This window comes from Oncorhynchus nerka, linkage group LG26 (assembly GCF_034236695.1).
Source record: "Oncorhynchus nerka isolate Pitt River linkage group LG26, Oner_Uvic_2.0, whole genome shotgun sequence".
NCBI classification, from domain to species: Eukaryota; Metazoa; Chordata; class Actinopteri; order Salmoniformes; family Salmonidae; genus Oncorhynchus; species Oncorhynchus nerka.
In genome coordinates, this window is record NC_088421.1 from 34035658 (window position 1) to 34058921 (window position 23264).

Here is a 23264-nt window from a genome sequence, read left to right on the forward strand (position 1 = left end):
CATAAGTGAAAGATCTGAGTAACGGTTTGGTCAGCCTGTTTTTTACAGATAAATCCCATTTTTACATGTTAAGACACTTCCAAAGCACTTTAAATAATGTCCACATGGTGGAGCTGATACTGTCTGGAACACATTGGGTGTGGGAATGACTTCTCCCCTCCTTCCCACTGCAGGGAACAGTCATATGAGGCTGAACCACAAAGTGAAAGTATTTTCTTAGCTTGTGAGATTTGCCACCTGGACTGGACTATAGGGAGATTGGAATCAAATTGTAAGTATTTTGTTTATTGCTGTTGTAATTTTTGGTCGTAACTGAACAGTCTAGAAAAACGCATGACACACCCACATGTTTGTAGAGGTGTTGACTAACAGTAAAATCACACTATATGCTCCCAACAATTGAATGGGTCAATAATTTCGGGCAATGCAGTGATTTAAAAAAAAACTCACTGTATTGCCTGTCTTAATTTGTTCTCTAATTTCGTTTTCTGCATTGTTGACTAGTGCCCGTAAGTAAGCGTTTCACTGTTAGTCGACAAGTATTATTTGACAAATAAAATTAGATTTTTGCCAAAACGTTGGTTCTTAGGTTTACTCTTTAAATTGTTTGGAGTGTATATAGTGTGAGTGTGACTTTATTTTTTAAACTTTTTTTTTTACATTGACCTTGCTCGCTTAGTAAGCAAAAATAGCATGTTGAGTCAATGCTTGTATTAGTCAATGCATATTATTCAGGCTATCCACGTTGGCTCTCAGATTTGAATTTGTCTCAACCACTGATTGTTGTCAGGTGTGAACCTTTTCCTTTGGAGAGACCACTGTTTCTCAGAACCCCTGTTTGTTTTCTACTAAGGAGAAAGGCCTTAACATGGCGTTGGTCTTCAGCTTGTCCACTCTCATGTTTCTCATCACTGGGACTGAGACATCCAAAAGTAAGGCATTATTGCAGGGACAATTTGTAGTACTTCTACCCACATAACTTCCAAAATGCTCACACTGAATGGTCTAGGAGTTTTGTTTTATCCAAACTACACTTGTCAGATGTAACATTTTCTGTACTACAGTCCTGTTTAATTTGGTTTTCTATCTATTGCTTAAACAGGTCTAAGTCAGGGCCCAGAGTTGAAGCCGGTTATCCAGGTGGACTCTGGGAAGGATGCAGTCCTAGAGTGCTCTGTGAACATCAGTGAGAAATCCCCTGGTAATGTAAACATAGAGAAGGTTGTGTGGTGGAGGCTGGACCAGAATGGTCTTCACAAAGGTGGACCTGTATTCATATACAACATATTCAATCACCAATCCTCCAATCCCAGGTTGCAGCTGAACCCAAAATATCAGCTTTCCGTGCCACCTGCCAATGAGAAAGACAACGTTGTGTCCCTGTTGGTCAAAGAAACCCAGCCTGAAGACGAGGGTCCGTATGAGTGTGTGGTGAACACTGACAGTGGAATCACAAATTGTAACTTCATGCCGAAGGTCACAGGTAACCTCACAGGTCAGCTCACAGTTAACCTCACAGGTCAGCTCACAGGTAACCTCACAGGTCAGCTCACAGGTAACCTCACAGGTCAGCTCACAGGTCAGCTCACAGGTAACCTCACAGGTCAGCTCACAGGTCAGCTCACAGGTCAGCTCAAAGCTTTTGGAGTCCAACGTTTATAGGTAGGGCCCTGAGTATTTCCCAGTCAGGAAAAACTAAGGGCTTTACACAGTTTTGAATTCAAAGTGCCTTCCTCACACCCTAACACTGACCATTTAGTATTCTCCTTTTTGCATCATGATTTCCACTGTGCAGAGGATCCATCAAGAATTTGTGCTTTCGTCACATTAACCTCTATTAGTATCCAATATAAATTGACTTACCCTACCAACATGACCTTATTGATTGCATACCTGAATGTGACGTGCTTTTCAATTATATTGATTCTGATTTTGTGTGTTACAGTACGAGACCAGCACCAGGGTCCTGGAAATGTTGCGGATAAACAGGAGATTCCAAAGAACAGTTACATGAGTGTGGCTGCTGTATGTGTGGCAGTAGGCTCTCTTGCCATTGGACTGCTGCTTCTCAAGCTGTTTCAAGCCAGAAGACTCAGACAAGGTGAGCACCCAGGGTCATGTCCATTAGGGCACACTGTTGCAAAATGCTTCAAGATGTTATTCAGATAGTTCCTCCCCATTTCAGACTGCTTCTTTCCATTTCATGACCCTGCTTTTCACAGTCTCCGCAGAAAGACTGTGTCTGGGAAGATTAGTTAAGTACTTCCTGTCCTAGCTAAATGCCATGATATTTTTTTCTTTTATTTGACCCTTATTTAACTAGGCAAGTCAGTTAAGAACTAATTCTAATTTTCAATGATGGCCTAGGAACAGTGGGTTAACTGCCTGTTCAGGGGCAGAACGACAGATTTGTACCTTGTCAGCTCAGGGGTTTGAACTTGCAACCTTTCAGTTATTAGTCCAACACTCTAACCACTAGGCTACCACCCCCAATAGAATAAGTGGAATGGAGAACTAACTGCTCAGACAAGAGGACTGAACTTAGTTTTTGAATTGTTTTAGTTTCTCTATTGCTGTCCTCCTTCCCAGATAGGAATTCAGGATTTGTTATTGTATTGTCAGTGAGTGATAAATCACAAACCATGGTAGAGCACACAGTATCAACCCTTGTAAAAGGTTGCTTCTGGTTTCTCTTTCCATATGAACCCTTGATACAAGAGGACTCTGTTGTGCCAGAAGGTATGTTTGAGTATGTTATTTGTCTACCTAATGGAAGAGGATTCCTGTCCAAACTATCAAAGTGTATCAAATGTCTGTAAAATGCACTTTATAAAATGTCTCACCAACCACCAGGAGGCCCAGCACAAGAACACTAGGCTACCCTGGGGCGGCAGGGTAGGAATTTGTTCTTAACTGACTTGCCTAGTTAAATAGAAAAAATAAGTGTTCCTATTGTCCCCTATGGAACCAGAGCCTCAGGATACAGCCGTCCCAGCAGAGCACAACCCAAGCACCAGGACAGGACCGTTTCCGTAAGCGACAGATGTATTATCAGGGGTGCCATGTCTGCTCTGTCTCTCACGTCACATCGCTAACTGAATGTGAATGCTTTGACTGGAGGAGGGAGCAATCTGGCTCAACACTATTCTGTTCCCCCTCTGCAGGAGAAATGGAGTGCACGCATTGTCCTGCTACCAAGCTAATTGTTAGCAGCATTGTCTGTAGTTGTTAATCACACCAGACTATTCTTTCATAATTGTTTTATATATTGTAACTAAAACTGAAACAAATGCACATATTTAGTGGACATTGATTTGACAGTGAAGACACTCGTGTGATACAGTAGCAGTGTGTGAAATTGATCTTGACAGAACACATTTACTTTGTGCATCACAATTTGAATAAGTAATTTATTCAGAAGCCAATATTGTGTTTTAGTTCATTTGAGAGTTGCTTTAGTTGACAAATGCCATGTTTTTTATTGTTACAAAGTGGGATTCATATGTATTTAATTGTCATTTTTTTTGTAAACAATCTACATAATATACTCTGTCAAAGTGGAAGAAAAAATAACACAAAAAAAGTGTAGCGACCCGAACAGCTGTGTTATGTATTATGCTGTTGGTTGTGTTGTACTTACCAGTACGCAGTGTTCGCAGGGTCCCACATGCCAGTCAATCTGCTATTGTGTCCTTTACCATTTGTACATTGTTAAACAAAACACTGTGTATATATATATATATAATATGACATTTGTAATGTCTTTATTGTTTTGAAACTTCTGTATGTGTGATGTTTACTGTTAATTTTTATTGTTTATTTCACTTTATATATGATCTGCCTCACTTGCTTTGGCAATGTTAACACGTTTCCCATGCCAATAAAGCCCTTGAATTGAATTGGTCACGGTTATTTGTATGGATATCCTTCATTTATTTGGCGTGGGCTATGGCCGAACAGTAGCCTGTGTGGAGTTGGGTTAATAAACCGTGAATTTGTCAACTCAAACCTCTGTCTGGACAATTGTATCTTTATGATCTTGCCAGGTCATTACTATACCTTTAAGTATTCAACCCCCTGAGTCGATACATAGTAGAAACACCAGCTGTGGGTCTTCCTGGGTAAGTAAGAGCTTTGCACACCTGTATTGTGCAATATTTGTCCATTATTATTTTCATAATTCTTCAGGTTTTGGGGATCTTGGCTAAACAGCAATTTTCAAGTCTTGCCATAGATTTTCAAGCAGATTTAAGTACAAAACTGTAACTTGGCCAGTCAGGAACGTTCACTGTCTTCTAGGTAAACTACTCCAGTGTAGATTTGGCCTTGTGTTTTAGGTTATTGTCCTGCTGAAAGGTGAATTCCTCTCCCAGTGTCTGGTGTAAAGCAGACAGGTTTTCCTCCAGGATTGTACCTGTGCCGAGCACCATCCCGTTTCTTTTTATCCAGTATTTGCCGACGTCAAGCATACCCATGAATCAGCCACCTACATGCTTGAAAATAAGTGTTTTTTTGCAGCTGCTCTTCCTGGGGTCCAGGAACATTAAGGCAGTTATATATCATTTTAAAATATTACATGACATTACACTTCATAACACTTTTCACAACACATTAAGTGTGTTCCCTCAGGCCACTACTCTACTATCACATATCTACAATACAAAATCTATGTGTAGGTGTGTGCAGAGTGCGTGTCTTATCATGTGTACAGTATGTGTGTCTTCACACTCCACTGTTCCATCAGGTGTATTTTATCTGATTTCTACTGCTTGCATCAGTTACCGGATGTGGAATAGAGTTCCATGTAGTCATGGCTCCATTGAAGTACTGTGCGGCTCCCATAGTCTGTTCTGGATTGTAAAAAGACCCTTGGTGGCATGTCTTGTGGGCTATGCATGGGTGTTCGAGCTGTGTGTCAGTACTTTAAACAGACACCTCGGTGCATTCAGCATGTCAACACTTCTTACAGAAACAAGCACAACAAATCTCTCCTCCACTTTGTGCCACGAGAGATTTACATGCATATTGTTGTCTTTACTATGAATGATATGATATGACATGCTATTTTATCAAATTAATTCTCTAATATTACCTGATTAAACTAATCATGTAAATGTCATTAACTAGGAAGTCGGGGGAACCCCGGAAGAATGTTTATAGAGCTGTTGTCTTCCGAATAAACACTTAAAGATCTGTTGATCTTTTATATCAATAGTAGTCAATTATTAATTGTCACCTTATTCAGTCTCATCTGAACGTCGTAAAATTCTTGGTTATCGTCACGAACCCTGGCTAACAAGTTGAATCAGCAATACAACATTTGGTTTAATTATTTATTTACTAAATACCTAAATAAATCACACAGAATTACATATGCACAGGATGAATCATACATTGATTACTAATTATTTCATAAAATAAAACGTCCCTAGAGGACGAAACCGATATGACGGCTGGTTACACAAAGAAAGGGGGTTGGGTTTGAATGAAAGAGCGGGAAGACTGAGGAACAAAAATATTATTTCTCTATCGGACCTTATGAAGCTATGCTATCGTAAATACGGAATCTTATGCATTCTAAATAACCACCCATTCGGAAAAGGAAAATGCAAGAAACATTTTTACTCTGAGCTGCGCTTCGATAGATTGGTCGAAGATGGAAGGCTGGGTAGACCAGCAGAGTTCTCCCTTGTCCTTTGAATAATATTTCTGTGCGGCTACGTTGTAGTCTGTCGTCGTGTGGTAGAATGGATACGTTGTAGTACCCTGTCGTTCTGAAGAGTTTGTCCGTCCTTTCCTAGGCTACGCACGTTTACAGTTGCTGCTGATAATTCGACGTCTAGGATGTATCACTTCTTTAGTGAATAAGAGTTCAAAGTTCATACCAAGTTGCCATACTCAGCTTGTGCTATTTTCTGGCTGGTGTAGTCAATTCATCTTTCCAGCGTGGTGATCGTCACCTTCACGTTGAAATTAGCCCTTTTGAACGTATGGACACCAGTCCTACGTCGTCGGGAACTAAAGTTAATTTTAATAGGTTGTAGTTGATATTAGCCCTTTTAAACGTATGGACATAAGTCCTCATGTCATCGGGAACCCAAGGTTGACTTTCGTCAACAGGCTTTTGTAGCGGGGGATTGAAGGGTGTTTGATATTTCTCAACCAATGTCTGTTCACTTGGGTGTGGCCACTGAGTGATCATAGTTTACTTTTAAGAAAACAATTATTTTATTTAGAAGCTAAAATTACATTTTAAATTTTCACAAATAGTTTCATATTTAAAAATGTAAATTGCACAAGAATTCCATGTGAATCTGATAACTAGAATGTGTAGACTTTCCAAGATACAATTTATGTTGTCCTATCATCAGATATAATATCCTAGACAACAACTGATCTGACATCATATTCTTTAAGTACCAATGGACACTTTCAACTGGTTGGATTACAAAAAGATAGTTTTTTTCCCACAACCTTTTGATTTTACATTACTGTCTCTATGTTAACAAAGGGCTTTCTAAGAGTCCATTCTGTCGAGTGGAGAGAAAAAGGGGGAAAGGTATTTATGGGGGGTCATAAACCTCCCCCAACAGGGCAACGTCATGACAAAATGATTAATGTGAGCTCTCCATGTACATTTAAGGGCTAGTCGTGCTGCTCTGTTCTGAGCCTATTGTAATATTCCAATGTCCCTCTTTGTGGCACCTGACCACACGACTGAACACTAGTCCAGGTGCGACAAAACTAGTGCCTGTAGGACCTGCCTTGTTGATAGTGTTGTTAAAAAGGCAGAGTGCAATTTATTATGGACAGACTTCTCCCCATTTTAGCTACTCTTGTATCAACATGTTTTGACCAGTTTACAATCCAAGGTTCCTGCAAGCAGTTTAGTCACCTCAACTTGCTCAATTTCCACATTTAATTGAGGTTTAGGGTTTAGTGAATGATTTGTCCCAATTACAATGCTTTTAGTTTTTTAAATATTTAGGACTAACTTATTCCTTGCCAACCGTTCTGAAACTAACTGCAGCTCTTTGTTAAGTGTTGCAGTAATTTCACTCGCTGTAGTAGCTGACGTGTTTGTGGTGAGTCATCCACATACATAGACACACTGGCTTTGAAAAAAATGGATTGCCTTATCTTACCTGGATTATGTTGGAGAGGCTTCCATTAAATAACACTCTCTGTGTTCTGTTAGACAGGTAACTCTTTATCCACAATATAGCAAGCCAGCAATTGACTATGATCGATAATGTCAAAAGCCGTACTGAAGTCTAGCAAAACAGCTCTCACAATCTTTTTATTATCAATTTCAGTCTGCCAATCGTCAGTAATTTGTGTAAGTGGCGTGCATGTTGAATGCTCTTCCCTATAAGCATGCTGAAAGTCTTTCGTCAATTTGTTTACTGTAAAACAGCATTGTATCTGGTCAAATACAATTTTTTCTAAAAGTTTATTAAGGGTTGTGTTAGCAGTTGATGTTATTCTTTATTAACACAGACCCCAATGCAAATCAGGGGGAGGAAAATAGGTTTATTGGAAGAGAACAAATCATACGGGGAGGTAGATGGTCATTCTCCCCTGTCCTCAGCGATGGTCTCCCAGTGATTCTCCCCTGTCCTCAGTGATGCTCTCCCAGTGATTCCCCCTGTCCTCAGTGATTCTCTCCTGTGGTTCTCCACAGAACAAAGGGACAGGGTGTAGTTTATAACCCAGCCCTATCCTGTGGTTGACCAATTAGAATTCCTTGCAATAAAAATGTATCCTATTTCAGGTTGGACCAATGGGAACGTGCCACACCGTAAGTTCAGGACGGACATTCCTAACAGATGTTGAACTGAAAACCAACTATTTCCATGGATAATTCCCTATTACAGAAAAACCACTATTTCCATTGATCGTTGTTACTCCATTGACTTCTCGTCCTCTGTCTCTGCATTGTGTATTTATCTTCACAATATTCTTATACTCCCCCTAGACCATTAAAAAAATATATATATATACTTAAAAATGTATTTTTAGAAAACAATAATAGACCTTGAAAAAATAGACAGGATAAAAAACATTAGCAGTAAGCATAAAATCATTCACATTAAACACCTTGCATTTCTATGAAACACAAAGGGCAAATTATACTTGCAGTTACAATAAGAAATAGATGATTCTCTCCTGGGAGAGAAAAAAAGTTATAGAAAAGAAGTTATAGAAAATAAGTATTAACAGCTGTAATGATGATGTCCCTTACGATTCCTACCACATCCTGTATTAGGAGGAAACTCGCACAAAAACAAAAATTGTCTTCAAGACAATAATATTCAATCATCCTATTAGCAAGGTAATCATTCACCAATTCCTTTATAAGTGATCAGCTCTTCCACACTGGTATCAGTCCCACATACAGGAGATAACTATTAGAAAGTGTGTTCTGACAGTCTGCCGGTAGTGAGGAATTCTTCCGTTCCAGTGGTTGCACTTCACCGGTGATCTTGTATCGTTTCAGATACAGTCCTTGAATCGAAGGATATTGCTGCAGCCTCAGACGATAGAGATTCTCATAACCTGTACCGAAGGAAACTAAAACGTGAAAGTAACATGTCCTGGTTTCAAGAGAAATTGATATTTCACATAGATTTCCAATGTTCCAATTTTCAGGAAAACGTTGGTAATTTCACCTAGATATCCCTAATATGATGACTGCGGTATACAACATAGAAGCTTATCAGGTTCTGATCATCTTACTATGCTTCTTCACCTGAGATTGGCCCCCGATTGCTAATCAATCAGTTCTTCATTCTCCAGGCTCTGCTTTGTCATCAGAATGGATAATCTTGAAATGAGTGACATGTGTCCATCGGACTTTTACTGCTGACCTCGTTATGAGCAAAACTTGATAAGGACCTTCCCATTTTGGGGTCTCTGTTACATATTTGATTAGTCATCACCCACTGTCCTGGTAATACGTCATGTTATTCCCCAGGCCTCTTTTACTTGTCTGTCTGCTTCCCCTACTGCATTAGAGAGTTGTATGCAATAGTTAAGGTATGTGTCACTCATAAAGTGAATGTCTGCTTTTCTCAAATCTAACGTACCTGGTAGTGACATGGGTCGACCTGTGACGACCTCAAATGGACTCAACCCTGTGGTTTTGGTATGTGTTGCCCGTATACTACATAATACCGCAGGCAATGCATCTGGCCATGCTATCCCTTCTTGATGCATCTTTGAAAGTCTCTCTTTCAAAACTTGATTTGTGCATTCTACCTGTCCACTCGATTGAGGATGATAAGGGCAGTGTAGTTGCCAATCTATGTTCAGAAGACAAGCTACCTCCTGACACACTTTTCCTGTGAAATTAGTGCCTTGGTCGGAATCTAATTGTTCCGAATTACCCCATCGGGGAATGATTTCTCAAATCAGAATTTTACCCTACTAAGACTACCTTTCTTGAAAGGTCCAGTGCATTTGGCGCTACACATCTCAGATTGTATTTCCACGCACCTTCTTGATTGAGTTTGCATCTTGCAGCCATCCATTCCGACACTTCATATTTTGGTGCACTGCTTTGCATGTCTCTAATGTAAAAATGTTTCCATATGCTTTTATTTTCAAAACTGCAACTTGTCCAGGTAACTGGAGAGCATTCAGTAGAGCCATCACCTCTGGTCCATTCTTCACAGGAGAGCATTCAGTAGAGCCATCACCTCTGGTCCATTCTTCTCAGGAGAGTATTCAGTAGAGCCATCACCTCTGGTCCATTCTTCACAGGAGAGCATTCAGTAGAGCCATCACCTCTGGTCCATTCTTCACAGGAGAGCATTCAGTAGAGCCATAACCTCTGGTCCATTCTTCTCAGGAGAGCATTCAGTAGAGCCATCACCTCTGGTCCATTCTTCACAGGAGAGCATTCAGTAGAGCCATCACCTCTGGTCCATTCTTCTCAGGAGAGTATTCAGTAGAGCCATCACCTCTGGTCCATTCTTCACAGGAGAGCATTCAGTAGAGCCATCACCTCTGGTCCATTCTTCACAGGAGAGCATTCAGTAGAGCCATAACCTCTGGTCCATTCTTCTCAGGAGAGCATTCAGTAGAGCCATCACCTCTGGTCCATTCTTCACAGGAGAGCATTCAGTAGAGCCATCACCTCTGGTCCATTCTTCTCAGGAGAGCATTCAGTAGAGCCATCACCTCTGGTCCATCCTTCTCAGGAGAGCATTCAGTAGAGCCATCACCTCTGGTCCATTCTTCACAGGAGAGCATTCAGTAGAGCCATAACCTCTGGTCCATCCTTCTCAGGAGAGCATTCAGTAGAGCCATCACCTCTGGTCCATTCTTCTCAGGAGAGCATTCAGTAGAGCCATCACCTCTGGTCCATTCTTCTCAGGAGAGCATTCAGTAGAGCCATCACCTCTGGTCCATCCTTCTCAGGAGAGCATTCAGTAGAGCCATCACCTCTGGTCCATTCTTCTCAGGAGAGTATTCAGTAGAGCCATCACCTCTGGTCCATTCTTCACAGGAGAGCATTCAGTAGAGCCATCACTTCTGGTCCATTCTTCACAGGAGAGCATTCAGTAGAGCCATCACCTCTGGTCCATTCTTCACAGGAGAGCATTCAGTAGAGCCATCACCTCTGGTCCATTCTTCTCAGGAGAGCATTCAGTAGAGCCATCACCTCTGGTCCATTCTTCACAGGAGAGCATTCAGTAGAGCCATCACCTCTGGTCCATTCTTCTCAGGAGAGTATTCAGTAGAGCCATCACCTCTGGTCCATTCTTCACAGGAGAGCATTCAGTAGAGCCATCACCTCTGGTCCATTCTTCACAGGAGAGCATTCAGTAGAGCCATCACCTCTGGTCCATTCTTCACAGGAGAGCATTCAGTAGAGCCATCACCTCTGGTCCATTCTTCACAGGAGAGCATTCAGTAGAGCCATCACCTCTGGTCCATTCTTCACAGGAGAGCATTCAGTAGAGCCATCACCTCTGGTCCATCCTTCTCAGGAGAGCATTCAGTAGAGCCATCACCTCTGGTCCATTCTTCTCAGGAGAGCATTCAGTAGAGCCATCACCTCTGGTCCATTCTTCTCAGGAGAGCATTCAGTAGAGCCATCACCTCTGGTCCATTCTTCACAGGAGAGCATTCAGTAGAGCCATAACCTCTGGTCCATCCTTCTCAGGAGAGCATTCAGTAGAGCCATCACCTCTGGTCCATCCTTCTCAGGAGAGCATTCAGTAGAGCCATCACCTCTGGTCCATTCTTCTCAGGAGAGCATTCAGTAGAGCCATCACCTCTGGTCCATTCTTCTCAGGAGAGCATTCAGTAGAGCCATCACCTCTGGTCCATCCTTCTCAGGAGAGCATTCAGTAGAGCCATCACCTCTGGTCCATTCTTCTCAGGAGAGTATTCAGTAGAGCCATCACTTCTGGTCCATTCTTCACAGGAGAGCATTCAGTAGAGCCATCACCTCTGGTCCATTCTTCACAGGAGAGCATTCAGTAGAGCCATCACTTCTGGTCCATTCTTCACAGGAGAGCATTCAGTAGAGCCATCACCTCTGGTCCATTCTTCACAGGAGAGCATTCAGTAGAGCCATCACCTCTGGTCCATTCTTCTCAGGAGAGCATTCAGTAGAGCCATCACCTCTGGTCCATTCTTCACAGGAGAGCATTCAGTAGAGCCATCACCTCTGGTCCATTCTTCTCAGGAGAGTATTCAGTAGAGCCATCACCTCTGGTCCATTCTTCACAGGAGAGCATTCAGTAGAGCCATCACCTCTGGTCCATTCTTCACAGGAGAGCAGTCAGTAGAGCCATCACCTCTGGTCCATTCTTCACAGGAGAGCATTCAGTAGAGCCATAACCTCTGGTCCATTCTTCTCAGGAGAGCATTCAGTAGAGCCATCACCTCTGGTCCATTCTTCACAGGAGAGCATTCAGTAGAGCCATCACCTCTGGTCCATTCTTCACAGGAGAGCATTCAGTAGAGCCATCACCTCTGGTCCATTCTTCACAGGAGAGCATTCAGTAGAGCCATCACCTCTGGTCCATTCTTCACAGGAGAGCATTCAGTAGAGCCATCACCTCTGGTCCATTCTTCACAGGAGAGCATTCAGTAGAGCCATCACCTCTGGTCCATTCTTCTCAGGAGAGCATTCAGTAGAGCCATCACCTCTGGTCCATTCTTCACAGGAGAGCATTCAGTAGAGCCATCACCTTTGGTCCATTCTTCACAGGAGAGCATTCAGTAGAGCCATCACCTCTGGTCCATTCTTCACAGGAGAGCATTCAGTAGAGCCATCACCTCTGGTCCATTCTTCTCAGGAGAGCATTCAGTAGAGCCATCACCTCTGGTCCATTCTTCACAGGAGAGCATTCAGTAGAGCCATCACCTCTGGTCCATTCTTCACAGGAGAGCATTCAGTAGAGCCATCACCTCTGGTCCATTCTTCACAGGAGAGCATTCAGTAGAGCCATCACCTCTGGTCCATCCTTCTCAGGAGAGCATTCAGTAGAGCCATCACCTCTGGTCCATTCTTCTCAGGAGAGCATTCAGTAGAGCCATCACCTCTGGTCCATTCTTCTCAGGAGAGCATTCAGTAGAGCCATCACCTCTGGTCCATTCTTCACAGGAGAGCATTCAGTAGAGCCATCACCTCTGGTCCATTCTTCACAGGAGAGCATTCAGTAGAGCCATCACCTCTGGTCCATTCTTCACAGGAGAGCATTCAGTAGAGCCATATCCTCTGGTCCATCCTTCTCAGGAGAGCATTCAGTAGAGCCATCACCTCTGGTCCATCCTTCTCAGGAGAGCATTCAGTAGAGCCATCACCTCTGGTCCATTCTTCTCAGGAGAGCATTCAGTAGAGCCATCACCTCTGGTCCATTCTTCTCAGGAGAGCATTCAGTAGAGCCATCACCTCTGGTCCATCCTTCTCAGGAGAGCATTCAGTAGAGCCATCACCTCTGGTCCATTCTTCACAGGAGAGCATTCAGTAGAGCCATAACCTCTGGTCCATCCTTCTCAGGAGAGCATTCAGTAGAGCCATCACCTCTGGTCCATCCTTCTCAGGAGAGCATTCAGTAGAGCCATCACCTCTGGTCCATTCTTCTCAGGAGAGCATTCAGTAGAGCCATCACCTCTGGTCCATTCTTCTCAGGAGAGCATTCAGTAGAGCCATCACCTCTGGTCCATTCTTCTCAGGAGAGCATTCAGTAGAGCCATCACCTCTGGTCCATTCTTCTCAGGAGAGCATTCAGTAGAGCCATCACCTCTGGTCCATTCTTCTCAGGAGAGAATTCAGTAGAGCCATCACCTCTGGTCCATTCTTCTCAGGAGAGCATTCAGTAGAGCCATCACCTCTGGTCCATTCTTCTCAGGAGCTCCCAGTGATGTCATATATCCTCTGTTTTCCATATTTTTCCAAAATCATGGGTAACACCAAAAGCATAACTTGAGTCTGTGTAGATACGAGCTGTTTTTCCTTCAGCTTGTTTACATGCTTCTTTCAAAGCCACCAATTCCACCACCTGTGCTGATGTTACTGCAGGTAACATGCCTTTCACTATCACATTGTCCATTGTAGTAACTGCCCAGCTTGCCTTCCTCCCACCACCCCTCCACAATGCCTTGAACTGTCTGTGTATAAGATAAATTCAGGATTTTCCAACTAATGACTCTATAAAGCCATCAGAGAGCTGATCCAAAACCAACTCACAACAGTTGTGTTCAAGTAATGCGGTATCTGTAGGATACATCAGAGTAGCTGGATTTCATGGTGTGCCAAGTTGTTAGGAGCCTCCACAGCGTCCGTAGCTTCTTTGTTAATGGGATATTGTTTTGTGTGAGTTGGGACAACACCTGGCAAGCACACTGGTTCCATTTCCACACTCATTTTTCTTCGTAGTCCAGATAGCATGGTTCTGAACTATAGATTCCTGGAGTTGTCTAATTTGTAATGTCACTTTTCCTTCAGAAATGTTCAATGTAGAGTCAAGTTGCATAATAACATCAAGGCCTAAAATAGGTTGTTCAAATGAGCCTATCCACACCCCTGCATCAATCTTCCTTGGACCAATATAAATTGATAATGGTTTGGTCTGTTTCATATCTGTCTTCCCCCCCCACTCCTGTTGCTCCCATCTTCTTGCCCGTATACTGAGGACATATATGTTTTGCATAAGATGTGGGCAATACAATGACTTCAGCACCCGTATCTACCAAAAAATCTACTGCAAAGTTATTAACCATCATGTTCACATATCTTCCATCCGATTTCAGCTGAGATGGGACGTAAGAGTGAGTCTATTAGTTTCCCTCCACAGCATCCAGCAAACTCTGCTGCTGAGCCGGAGAAAGCTTCTCAAATTTCTGCATCAGCATTGTGTCGTTGGGGCTGTTGTCTTTCACTCGGAACCTGCACAACTCTGATAACAGCCGGTTTATTATGTTGACTGATGTCTCTGTCCAGTCGTGACAACCTGTCGATGATGTCTCCGTAGTTTTGTCTCTCCCAGTCATTAGTTGTGGAAACAAGTTTTTTTGCTAATCATCATGTATAGATTGCATCAGCTGATGAGTGATTGCCCATTTTTGGAGGAATTGAGTGTATCTTCATCTCCCATTTCAGGTAACCCACTGTGTCTAACCACCTCTGCTCTAAACCTTTCTTCAAACTCAACAAATGTTTTTTTTGGTTTTTGAACACATTTGGTTATCTCTCCCCAATTGTTGGTTGCATTGGTCAGACTCTTAAGGAAAACATGCATGGTTCTCCATCCATCGACCACATCTTGCTCTTCACCACCCACAGCTCTATAAACCTTTTCTTCAACTACACCATCTTCACGCTTGTTAAAAACAAAGGCTATTAACTGTAACCCATCATAAGGATGTTGATAGTTGAGTTTCTTATAACGCTTCAAATGGTCCCACGTTTTCATACCCACTTCTCGGGGATGTTTCAACGTTTTCATACCCACTTCTCGGGGATGTTTCAACATTTTCATACCCACTTCTCGGGGATGTTTCAACGTTTTCATACCCACTTCTCGGGGATGTTTCAACGTTTTCATACCCACTTCTCGGGGATGTTTCAACGTTTTCATACCCACTTCTCAGGGATGTTTCAACGTTTTCATACCCACTTATCGGGGATGTTTCAACGTTTTCATACCCACTTCTCGGGGATGTTTCAACGTTTTCATACCCACTTATCGGGGATGTTTCAACGTTTTCATACCCACTTCTCGGGGATGTTTCAACGTTTTTGACCATTCATCCAACTGTTTTGTAGATGCTGATTTATGTGTGATTACTGTCAATGGAGGTTTCACTTTACTACCTTTTACAGCCTGTGTTCTGGTTGGCCTAAGACATTGTTCATCACCGCTGTCACTATCTGTTGACTCAAAGCCAGGCAGTGCTGACCAGATGCTTGAAACCCAATCATCCTTGCACAACTCAGCCTGAGGGTGGATTGAAGGAACAAAGGGTCCTCCACATGTTGGAGCCAAGTCTGGTTTTATGACCCTTGTCTGTATTTGTTGAATCTCTTCGAGGTTTAGATTTGTCCACCAAGAGCTTTCACACTTCTTTTTTTTCTCTCTGCAATGTCCTATCCATGATTCTCCAGAAATGATTTCTCATCCCGCTTCCTTACTTCGGCTAATACAGTTAAAGACCATTGTGTCTTTATCAAGGAATTCGATATTTTCTGTATTTTTCCCCAAGCTTTTTGTATATCAGACAGATTCCATATTCCATCTTTGTCAACAATGACAAAATATTTCTTTATTATCTCTTGCCTACACTCCTCTACTTTGAAATGGTTCTTCATATCACTAGACAGTGAATTTCAAATATTTCTCATGCTCACATCCGGAGGAGCTGTTCCGCCCTTTTCTAGAGTGGTTTTCTCACTTAACAATGGCATTATATTAACTTGAAAAGTTGTATAATATATATCTCTATGTTTATATATTTATTTAACCCCATACACATATTTATATAACCCCTTTTCAGGACTCAAACCTCTGTTTTAGAATACAAATTGTTTTTGTAGGGTCTGGTTACCCATAAAGACTTGTGTTCACTTCAAAAAGCTTGTTGAAGACTTAAATTAACCACACGTGTAAGAATTGCAACTCAACTAGCAACTCACTTCTATGCAACAAGAAGGTTTCACAAAAAGAGAGGACTCTAACACCCATAATAAGACTTGAACACCTTCTCTCTTTCTTCTGGATCAACACACAGTTGATACATTTTTCTTGTTGTTTTTGAGTCTAATTCATCCGCGTCACGGCACCAAATGTTAGCAGTTGATGTTATTAAGAATAACACAGACCCCAAGCAAATCAGGGGGAGGAAAATAGGTTTATTGGAAGAGAACAAATCATACGGGGAGGTAGATGATCATTCTCCCCTGTCCTCAGTGATTCTCTCCCAGTGATTCTCCCCTGTCCTCAGTGATTCTCTCCTGTGGTTCTCCACAGAACAAAGGGACAGGGTGTAGTTTATAACCCAGCCCTATCCTGTGGTTGACCAGTTAGAATTCCTTGCAATAAAACTGTATCCTATTTCAGGTTGGACCAATGGGAACGTGCCACACCGTATGTTCAGGACGGACATTCCTAACAGATGTTGAACTGAAAACCAACTATTTCCATAGATAATTCCCTATTACAGAAAAACCACTATTTCCATTGATCGTTGTTACTCTATTGACTTCTCGTCCTCTGTCTCTGCATTGTGTATTTATCTTCGAAATATTCTTATTGTTGGTAACAGGCTGATTGGTCAGCTATTTGAGCGGTAAAAGGGGCTTTACTATTCTTGAGTAGCGGAATTACTTTTGCTTCCCTCCAGACTTTCTAGTAAGCTTAGATTGAAGATATATATATATTTTTTTTAATTTTACCTTTATTTAACCAGGCAAGTCAGTTAAGAACAAATTCTTATTTTCAATGACGGCCTGGGAACAGTGGGTTAACTGCCTGTTCAGGGGCAGAACGACAGATTTGTACCTTGTCAGCTCGGGGGTTTGAACTCGCAACCTTCCGGTTACTAGTCCAACGCTCTAACCACTAGGCTACGCTGGCAAATAGGAGTAGCAATATGGTCTGCTATTATTTTCAGTAATTTTCCATCCAAGTTGTCAGACCCCCGTGGCTTGTCACTGTTGATGGTGACATCCCTAAGAAGTTCCCTCCCTATCCTCCAGTTCAGAAGGACGACTGTATCTTTGGTGTGTCTGGGCCAGTAAAGACTGCTGAGGGGAGGATGGCTCATAATAATGGCTGAAATTTTGTCAATGGAGTGGTATCAACCATATGGAAACCATGTCTTTTATATGTTTGATACCATTCCATTTACTCCATTCCAGACATTACTATGAGTCATCCTCCCCTCAGCAGCCTCCACTGGTTTGTGTGGTTTAATACATCATCCACAGCATTTATTAACTTGACCATGCTTAAAGAGATATTAAACGTCTGATTTGTTATTGTTAGCCATCTACCAATCACTTCCATTTATGGGGCTTTAGAAAACCTCTGTGGTCTTTGTAGTTGAATCTCTTCTTGAAACTCCCTACTTTACTGAGGGATCTTACAGATATGGACAGAGGAAAGGGTAGTCATTCAAACATGATGTCAACCAGTGGAGACCCGTCATTCAGGGCAGGTGGGGCAGGGACCACACTTTTTTTTTGGGGGGGGGGGGGGGGGGGGGGGGGGTCTTGCCTGTTTTGTATGTTATTTTGGCATTAATACGTGACACATATCAGTTGGCAAACAATGTAAAAAAAGTAATTGAGTTAATAAATCAGCATAAAAACATGATCTCTTTTTTGCTTTCTTGAGTAAGGCAGCTCCAAAATGCAGGTGTTTCAGCCTAATTCAGTGCTTTCTATGGTGGTGGGACAGCCAGTGGAAAATACAGAGCGTTGCGCCTGATTGGCTCAGTTTTCTGTCATGATTGGCTCAGTTTTCTGGCATGATTGGCTCAGTTTTCTGTAATGATTGACTCAGTTTTCTGTCATGATTGGCTCAGTTTTCTGTCACTCATAGGACAGTACGTCATCCCCAATTCTAAGGCTGGAGCTCCTTGTTACCTCATATCCCAGCGATTATGCCTTCAAATCAAATCAAATTTTATTTGTCACATACACATGGTTAGCAGATGTTAATGCGAGTGTAGTGAAATGCTTGTGCTTCTAGTTCCGACAATGCAGTAATAACCAACAAGTAATCTAACTAACAATTCCAAAACTACTGTCTTATACACAGTGTAAGGGGATAAAGAATATGTACATAAGGATATATGAATGAGTGATGGTACAGGGCAGCATACAGTAGATGGTATCGAGTACAGTATATACATATGAGATGAGTATGTAGACAAAGTAAACAAAGTGGCATAGTTAAAGTGGCTAGTGATACATGTATTACATAAGGATGCAGTCGATGATATAGAGTACAGTATATACGTATGCATATGAGATGAATAATGTAGGGTAAGTAACATTATATAAGGTAGCATTGTTTAAAGTGGCTAGTGATATATTTACATAATTTCCCATCAATTCCCATTATTAAAGTGGCTGGAGTTGGGTCAGTGTCAATGTCAGTGTGTTGGCAGCAGCCACTCAATGTTAGTGGTGGCTGTTTAACAGTCTGATGGCCTTGAGATAGAAGCTGTTTTTCAGTCTCTCGGTCCCAGCTTTGATGCACCTGTACTGACCTCGCCTTCTGGATGATAGCGGGGTGAACAGGCAGTGGCTCGGGTGGTTGATGTCCTTGATGATCTTTATGGCCTTCCTGTAACATCGGGTGGTGTAGGTGTCCTGGAGGGCAGGTAGTTTGCCCCGGTGATGCGTTGTGCAGACCTCACTACCCTCTGGAGAGCCTTACGGTTGAGGCGGAGCAGTTGCCGTACCAGGCGGTGATACAGCCTGCCAGGATGCTCTCGATTGTGCATCTGTAGAAGTTTGTGAGTGCTTTTGGTGACAAGCCGAATTTCTTCAGCCTCCTGAGGTTGAAGAGGCGCTGCTGCGCCTTCTTCACGACGCTGTCTGTGTGAGTGGACCAATTCAGTTAGTCTGTGATGTGTATGCCGAGGAACTTAAAACTTGCTACCCTCTCCACTACTGTTCCATCGATGTGGATAGGGGGGTGTTCCCTCTGCTGTTTCCTGAAGTCCACAATCATCTCCTTAGTTTTGTTGACGTTGAGTGTGAGGTTATTTTCCTGACACCACACTCCGAGGACCCTCACCTCCTCCCTGTAGGCCGTCTCGTCGTTGTTGGTAATCAAGCCTACCACTGTTGTGTCGTCCGCAAACTTGATGATTGAGTTGGAGCGTGCGTGGCCACGCAGTCGTGGGTGAACAGGGAGTACAGGAGAGGGCTCAGAACGCACCCTTGTGGGGCCCCGTGTTGAGGATCAGCGGGAGGAGATGTTGTTGCCTACCCTCACCACCTGGGGGCGGCCCGTCAGGAAGTCCAGTACCCAGTTGCACAGGGCGGGGTCGAGACCCAGGGTCTCGAGCTTGATGACGAGCTTGGAGGGTACTATGGTGTTGAATGCCGAGCTGTAGTCGATGAACAGCATTCTCACATAGGTATTTCTCTTGTCCAGATGGGTTAGGGCAGTGTGCAGTGTGGTTGAGATTGCATTGTCTGTGGACCTATTTGGGCGGTAAGCAAATTGGAGTGGGTCTAGGGTGTCAGGTAGGGTGGAGGTGACATGGTCCTTGACTAGTCTCTCAAAGCACTTCATGATGACGGAAGTGAGTGCTACGGGGCGGTAGTCGTTTAGCTCAGTTACCTTAGCTTTCTTGGGAACAGGAACAATGGTGGCCCTCTTGAAGCATGTGGGAACAGCAGACTGGTATAGGGATTGATTGAATATGTCCGTAAACACACCGGCCAGCTGGTCTGCGCATGCTCTGAGGGCGCGGCTGGGGATGCCGTCTGGGCCTGCAGCCTTGCGAGGGTTAACACGTTTAAATGTCTTACTCACCTCGGCTGCAGTGAAGGAGAGACCGCATGTTTTCGTTGCAGGCCGTGTCAGTGGCACTGTATTGTCCTCAAAGCGGGCAAAAAGTTATTTAGTCTGCCTGGGAGCAAGACATCCTGGTCCGTGACTGGGCTGGGTTTCTTCTTGTAGTCCGTGATTGACTGTAGACCCTGCCACATGCCTCTTGTGTCTGAGCCATTGAATTGAGATTCTACTTTGTCTCTGTACTGACGCTTAGCTTATTTGATAGCCTTGCGGAGGGAATAGCTGCACTGTTTGTATTCGGTCATGTTACCAGACACCTTGCCCTGATTAAAAGCAGTGGTTCGCGCTTTCAGTTTCACGCGAATGCTGCCATCAATCCACGGTTTCTGGTTAGGGAATGTTTTTATCGTTGCTATGGGAATGACATCTTCAACGCACGTTCTAATGAACTCGCACACCGAATCAGCGTATTCGTCAATATTGTTATCTGACGCAATACGAAACATGTCCCAGTCCACGTGATGGAAGCAGTCTTGGAGTGTGGAGTCAGCATGGTCGGACCAGCGTTGGACAGACCTCAGCGTGGGAGCCTCTTGTTTAAGTTTCTGTCTGTAGGCAGGGATCAACAAAATGGAGTCGTGGTCAGCTTTTCCGAAAGGGGGGCGGGGCAGGGCCTTATATGCGTCGCGGAAGTTAGAGTAACAATGATCCAAGGTTTTGCCAGCCCTGGTTGCGCAATCGATATGCTGATGAAATTTAGGGAGTCTTGTTTTCAGATTAGCTTTGTTAAAATCCCCAGCTACAATGAATGCAGCCTCCGGATAAATGGTTTCCAGTTTGCAAAGAGTTAAATAAAGTTCGTTCAGAGCCATCGATGTGTCTGCTTGGGGGGGAATATATACGGCTGTGATCATAATCGAAGAGAATTCTCTTGGTAGATAATGCGGTCTACATTTGATTGTGAGGAATTCTAAATCAGGTGAACAGAAGGATTTGAGTTCCTGTATGTTTCTTTCATCACACCATGTCTCGTTAGTCATGAGGCATACGCCCCCGCCACTCTTCTTACCAGAAAGATGTTTGTTTCTGTCGGCGCAATGCGTGGAGAAACCCGTTGGCTGCACCGCCCCGGATAGCGTCTTTCCAGTGAGCCATGTTTCCGTGAAGCAGAGAACGTTACAGTCTCTGATGTCCCTCTGGAATGCTACCCTTGCTCGGATTTCATCAACCTTGTTGTCAAGAGACTGGACATTGGCAAGAAGAATGCTAGGGAGTGGCGCGCGATGTGCCCGTGTCCGGAGTCTGACCAGAAGACCGCTACGTTTCCCTCTTTTACGAAGTCGTTTTTTGGGGTCGCTGCATGGAATCAATTCCGTTGACCTGTTTGTAAGGCAGAACACAGGATCCGCGTCGCGGAAAACATATTCTTGGTCGTACTGATGGTGAGTTGACGCTGATCTTATATTCAGTAGTTCTTCTCGACTGTATGTAATGAAACCTAAGATGACCTGGGGTACTAATGTAAGAAATAACACGTAAAAAAACTAAAAACTGCATAGTTTCCTAGGAACGCGAAGCGAGGAGGCCATCTCTGTCGGCGCCGGAAGTCACTTACGCCTGGGAAGAAAAATTTGCTCAACTAGCCATTGGTTCAATCATTGGCTCAACTTACCCCATGGCCATTGGCTCAACTTACTCAAGGCAAACATGTTGACTAAATCAGCCCACACAGCTACAAGGATGCACTTTCATGATAGGTTTACGACCTCATATTGAAGCTTATTCAACAGATGTGTAGAACAATCTTAAAATGATCTACTTTGGTTTAGATACCAGCATCATGAAACCTCTAGTGTTTTAGATGTTATATACGTGTTATCAGAACTATTGCATTTGTGGTTTCTATCTAAAACAAGGGACTTTGATTTAACTTGAAATTCATGAAATTATAACTTTACATTCTGACCTGGACACATGGTGGCCTTGCGCTATTAGACTTTCGCGTGCACCAATGACAGTGGGCATTCATGCTGGGTTTGTAGGCCACTTTGGAACTCTAGAATGACTTACATTACCAGTCATGCTATATTAATTATTGTTAGATGAATTTAGTTCTTATGTGTTAATTAACCAATTCAATTAAAAAAACTGTCAGTTTCTGAGAACTTGTAAGATCCTTATTTGCATAAAATAGACAGAGACCAGTCAACCAAAATTAGCCAATAGCGTTTATTCCCGAGAGCTCTGGTCATAATACCATGTACATTGGTTTATGTACCTCACATTTCCTCCAATAGCATTTTAGATGTCTCTCCTCTTCTCCGACAAATAAAAAGCAGCTTCAAATGTCCATTCCAACCCCTTAACGCACATACATTACTCACTAAATCTGGATTATCTCCTGAAGTCTCACCACAGTTTATTACCACTTAGCTGACAGTTCCAGTCCCCCCCAGATACGGAAAACCTGGAGGGGCTCTCGCTCTCTTATTTTATATCCACAAAGTTATAGCTGAGTTGGTTCAAACATAGGTTAAGGACCCTCTTTGTTTTTGTTAGGCACACACATGCATTCCTCTCTTCCCCCCTCCAACCCAGTTGGAGCTGTTATTTTTAATTACTCCTTGTTCATGCTACATAACCTCTAATCCTAATGGTTAAGTTTCTGGGTAGAATTATTTAATCATTTATCTTAAACCTTGATAAAATATCTTAACAATTATCCAATCTGCTGGCATGGAATTTTGTGATACTGTATCATATTGCATCTCATAAAGCAAAGAGTTCCATAGGAGAAGTGCTGATATGAATAAGATTATATGGACAGAATGGCTACTCTTAGACTCTTTGATTGCAAAATTCTGGTAACTTTCCTGTAAAAGCTGGAGAATTTGGTAATCACAATATGGGCAATGGAAAATGATGGGGACCCCTGTAAATAATTAGCAATGGAGCAAGGTTCGACTTTAGTACATTTCAATAGTCATGGGGTGCTGAATGTTTCATTGCTGAATCATAGAGCTCTAATCTGGCTCACTTTCCTCTATCATAGATCACAGGAGCAGGGACACATCCCATCAGAGCTCGCAGGGACACATCCCATCAGAGCTCGCAGGGACACATCCCATCAGAGCTCGCAGGAGAAGGAACACGTCCCGTCAGAGCTCGCAGGGACCCATCCTGTCAGAGCTCGCAGGGACCCATCCTGTCAGAGCTCGCAGGGACCCATCCTGTCAGAGCTCGCAGGGACCCATCCTGTCAGAG

At 43.0% G+C, this 23264-nt stretch overlaps 2 protein-coding genes across 9 annotated transcripts in view; both read left to right on the forward strand.

Annotated features, from left to right (window-relative positions):
• LOC115128088 (uncharacterized) overlaps positions 1 to 23264 on the forward strand; it is a 93622-nt gene that overhangs the window by 62068 nt on the left and 8290 nt on the right. The gene's annotated exons all lie outside the window — the stretch shown is intronic.
• Positions 168 to 3899, forward strand: LOC135564709 (uncharacterized). 7 transcript variants are annotated; one of them, XM_065010498.1, is made up of 6 exons: positions 168 to 271; positions 854 to 932; positions 1103 to 1495; positions 1946 to 2101; positions 2719 to 2739; positions 2972 to 3899. In XM_065010498.1, the coding sequence occupies exons 2-6, from the start codon at positions 869 to 871 to the stop codon at positions 3034 to 3036; spliced, it is 699 nt and encodes a 232-aa protein (XP_064866570.1). In that variant the 5' UTR covers positions 168 to 271; positions 854 to 868; the 3' UTR covers positions 3037 to 3899. The 7 variants fall into 7 exon arrangements, 6 of the variants coding, with proteins under 6 accessions (XP_064866570.1, XP_064866568.1, XP_064866569.1 ...); XM_065010496.1 differs by having other exon boundaries at positions 1103 to 1483; positions 2721 to 2739; XM_065010494.1 differs by having other exon boundaries at positions 169 to 271; positions 791 to 932; positions 2721 to 2739.

Excerpts from the sequence above, each read along its gene's own strand:
- LOC135564709 (XM_065010494.1), top strand. The coding sequence starts at position 869 with ATGGCGTTGGTCTTCAGCTTGTCCACTCTCATGTTTCTCATCACTGGG. Across the intron at positions 933-1,102 it reads TGGGACTGAGACATCCAAAA|GTCTAAGTCAGGGCCCAGAG; the intron begins GTAAGGCATTAT and ends TTGCTTAAACAG. Across the intron at positions 1,496-1,945 it reads GGTCACAGGTAACCTCACAG|TACGAGACCAGCACCAGGGT; the intron begins GTCAGCTCACAG and ends TGTGTGTTACAG.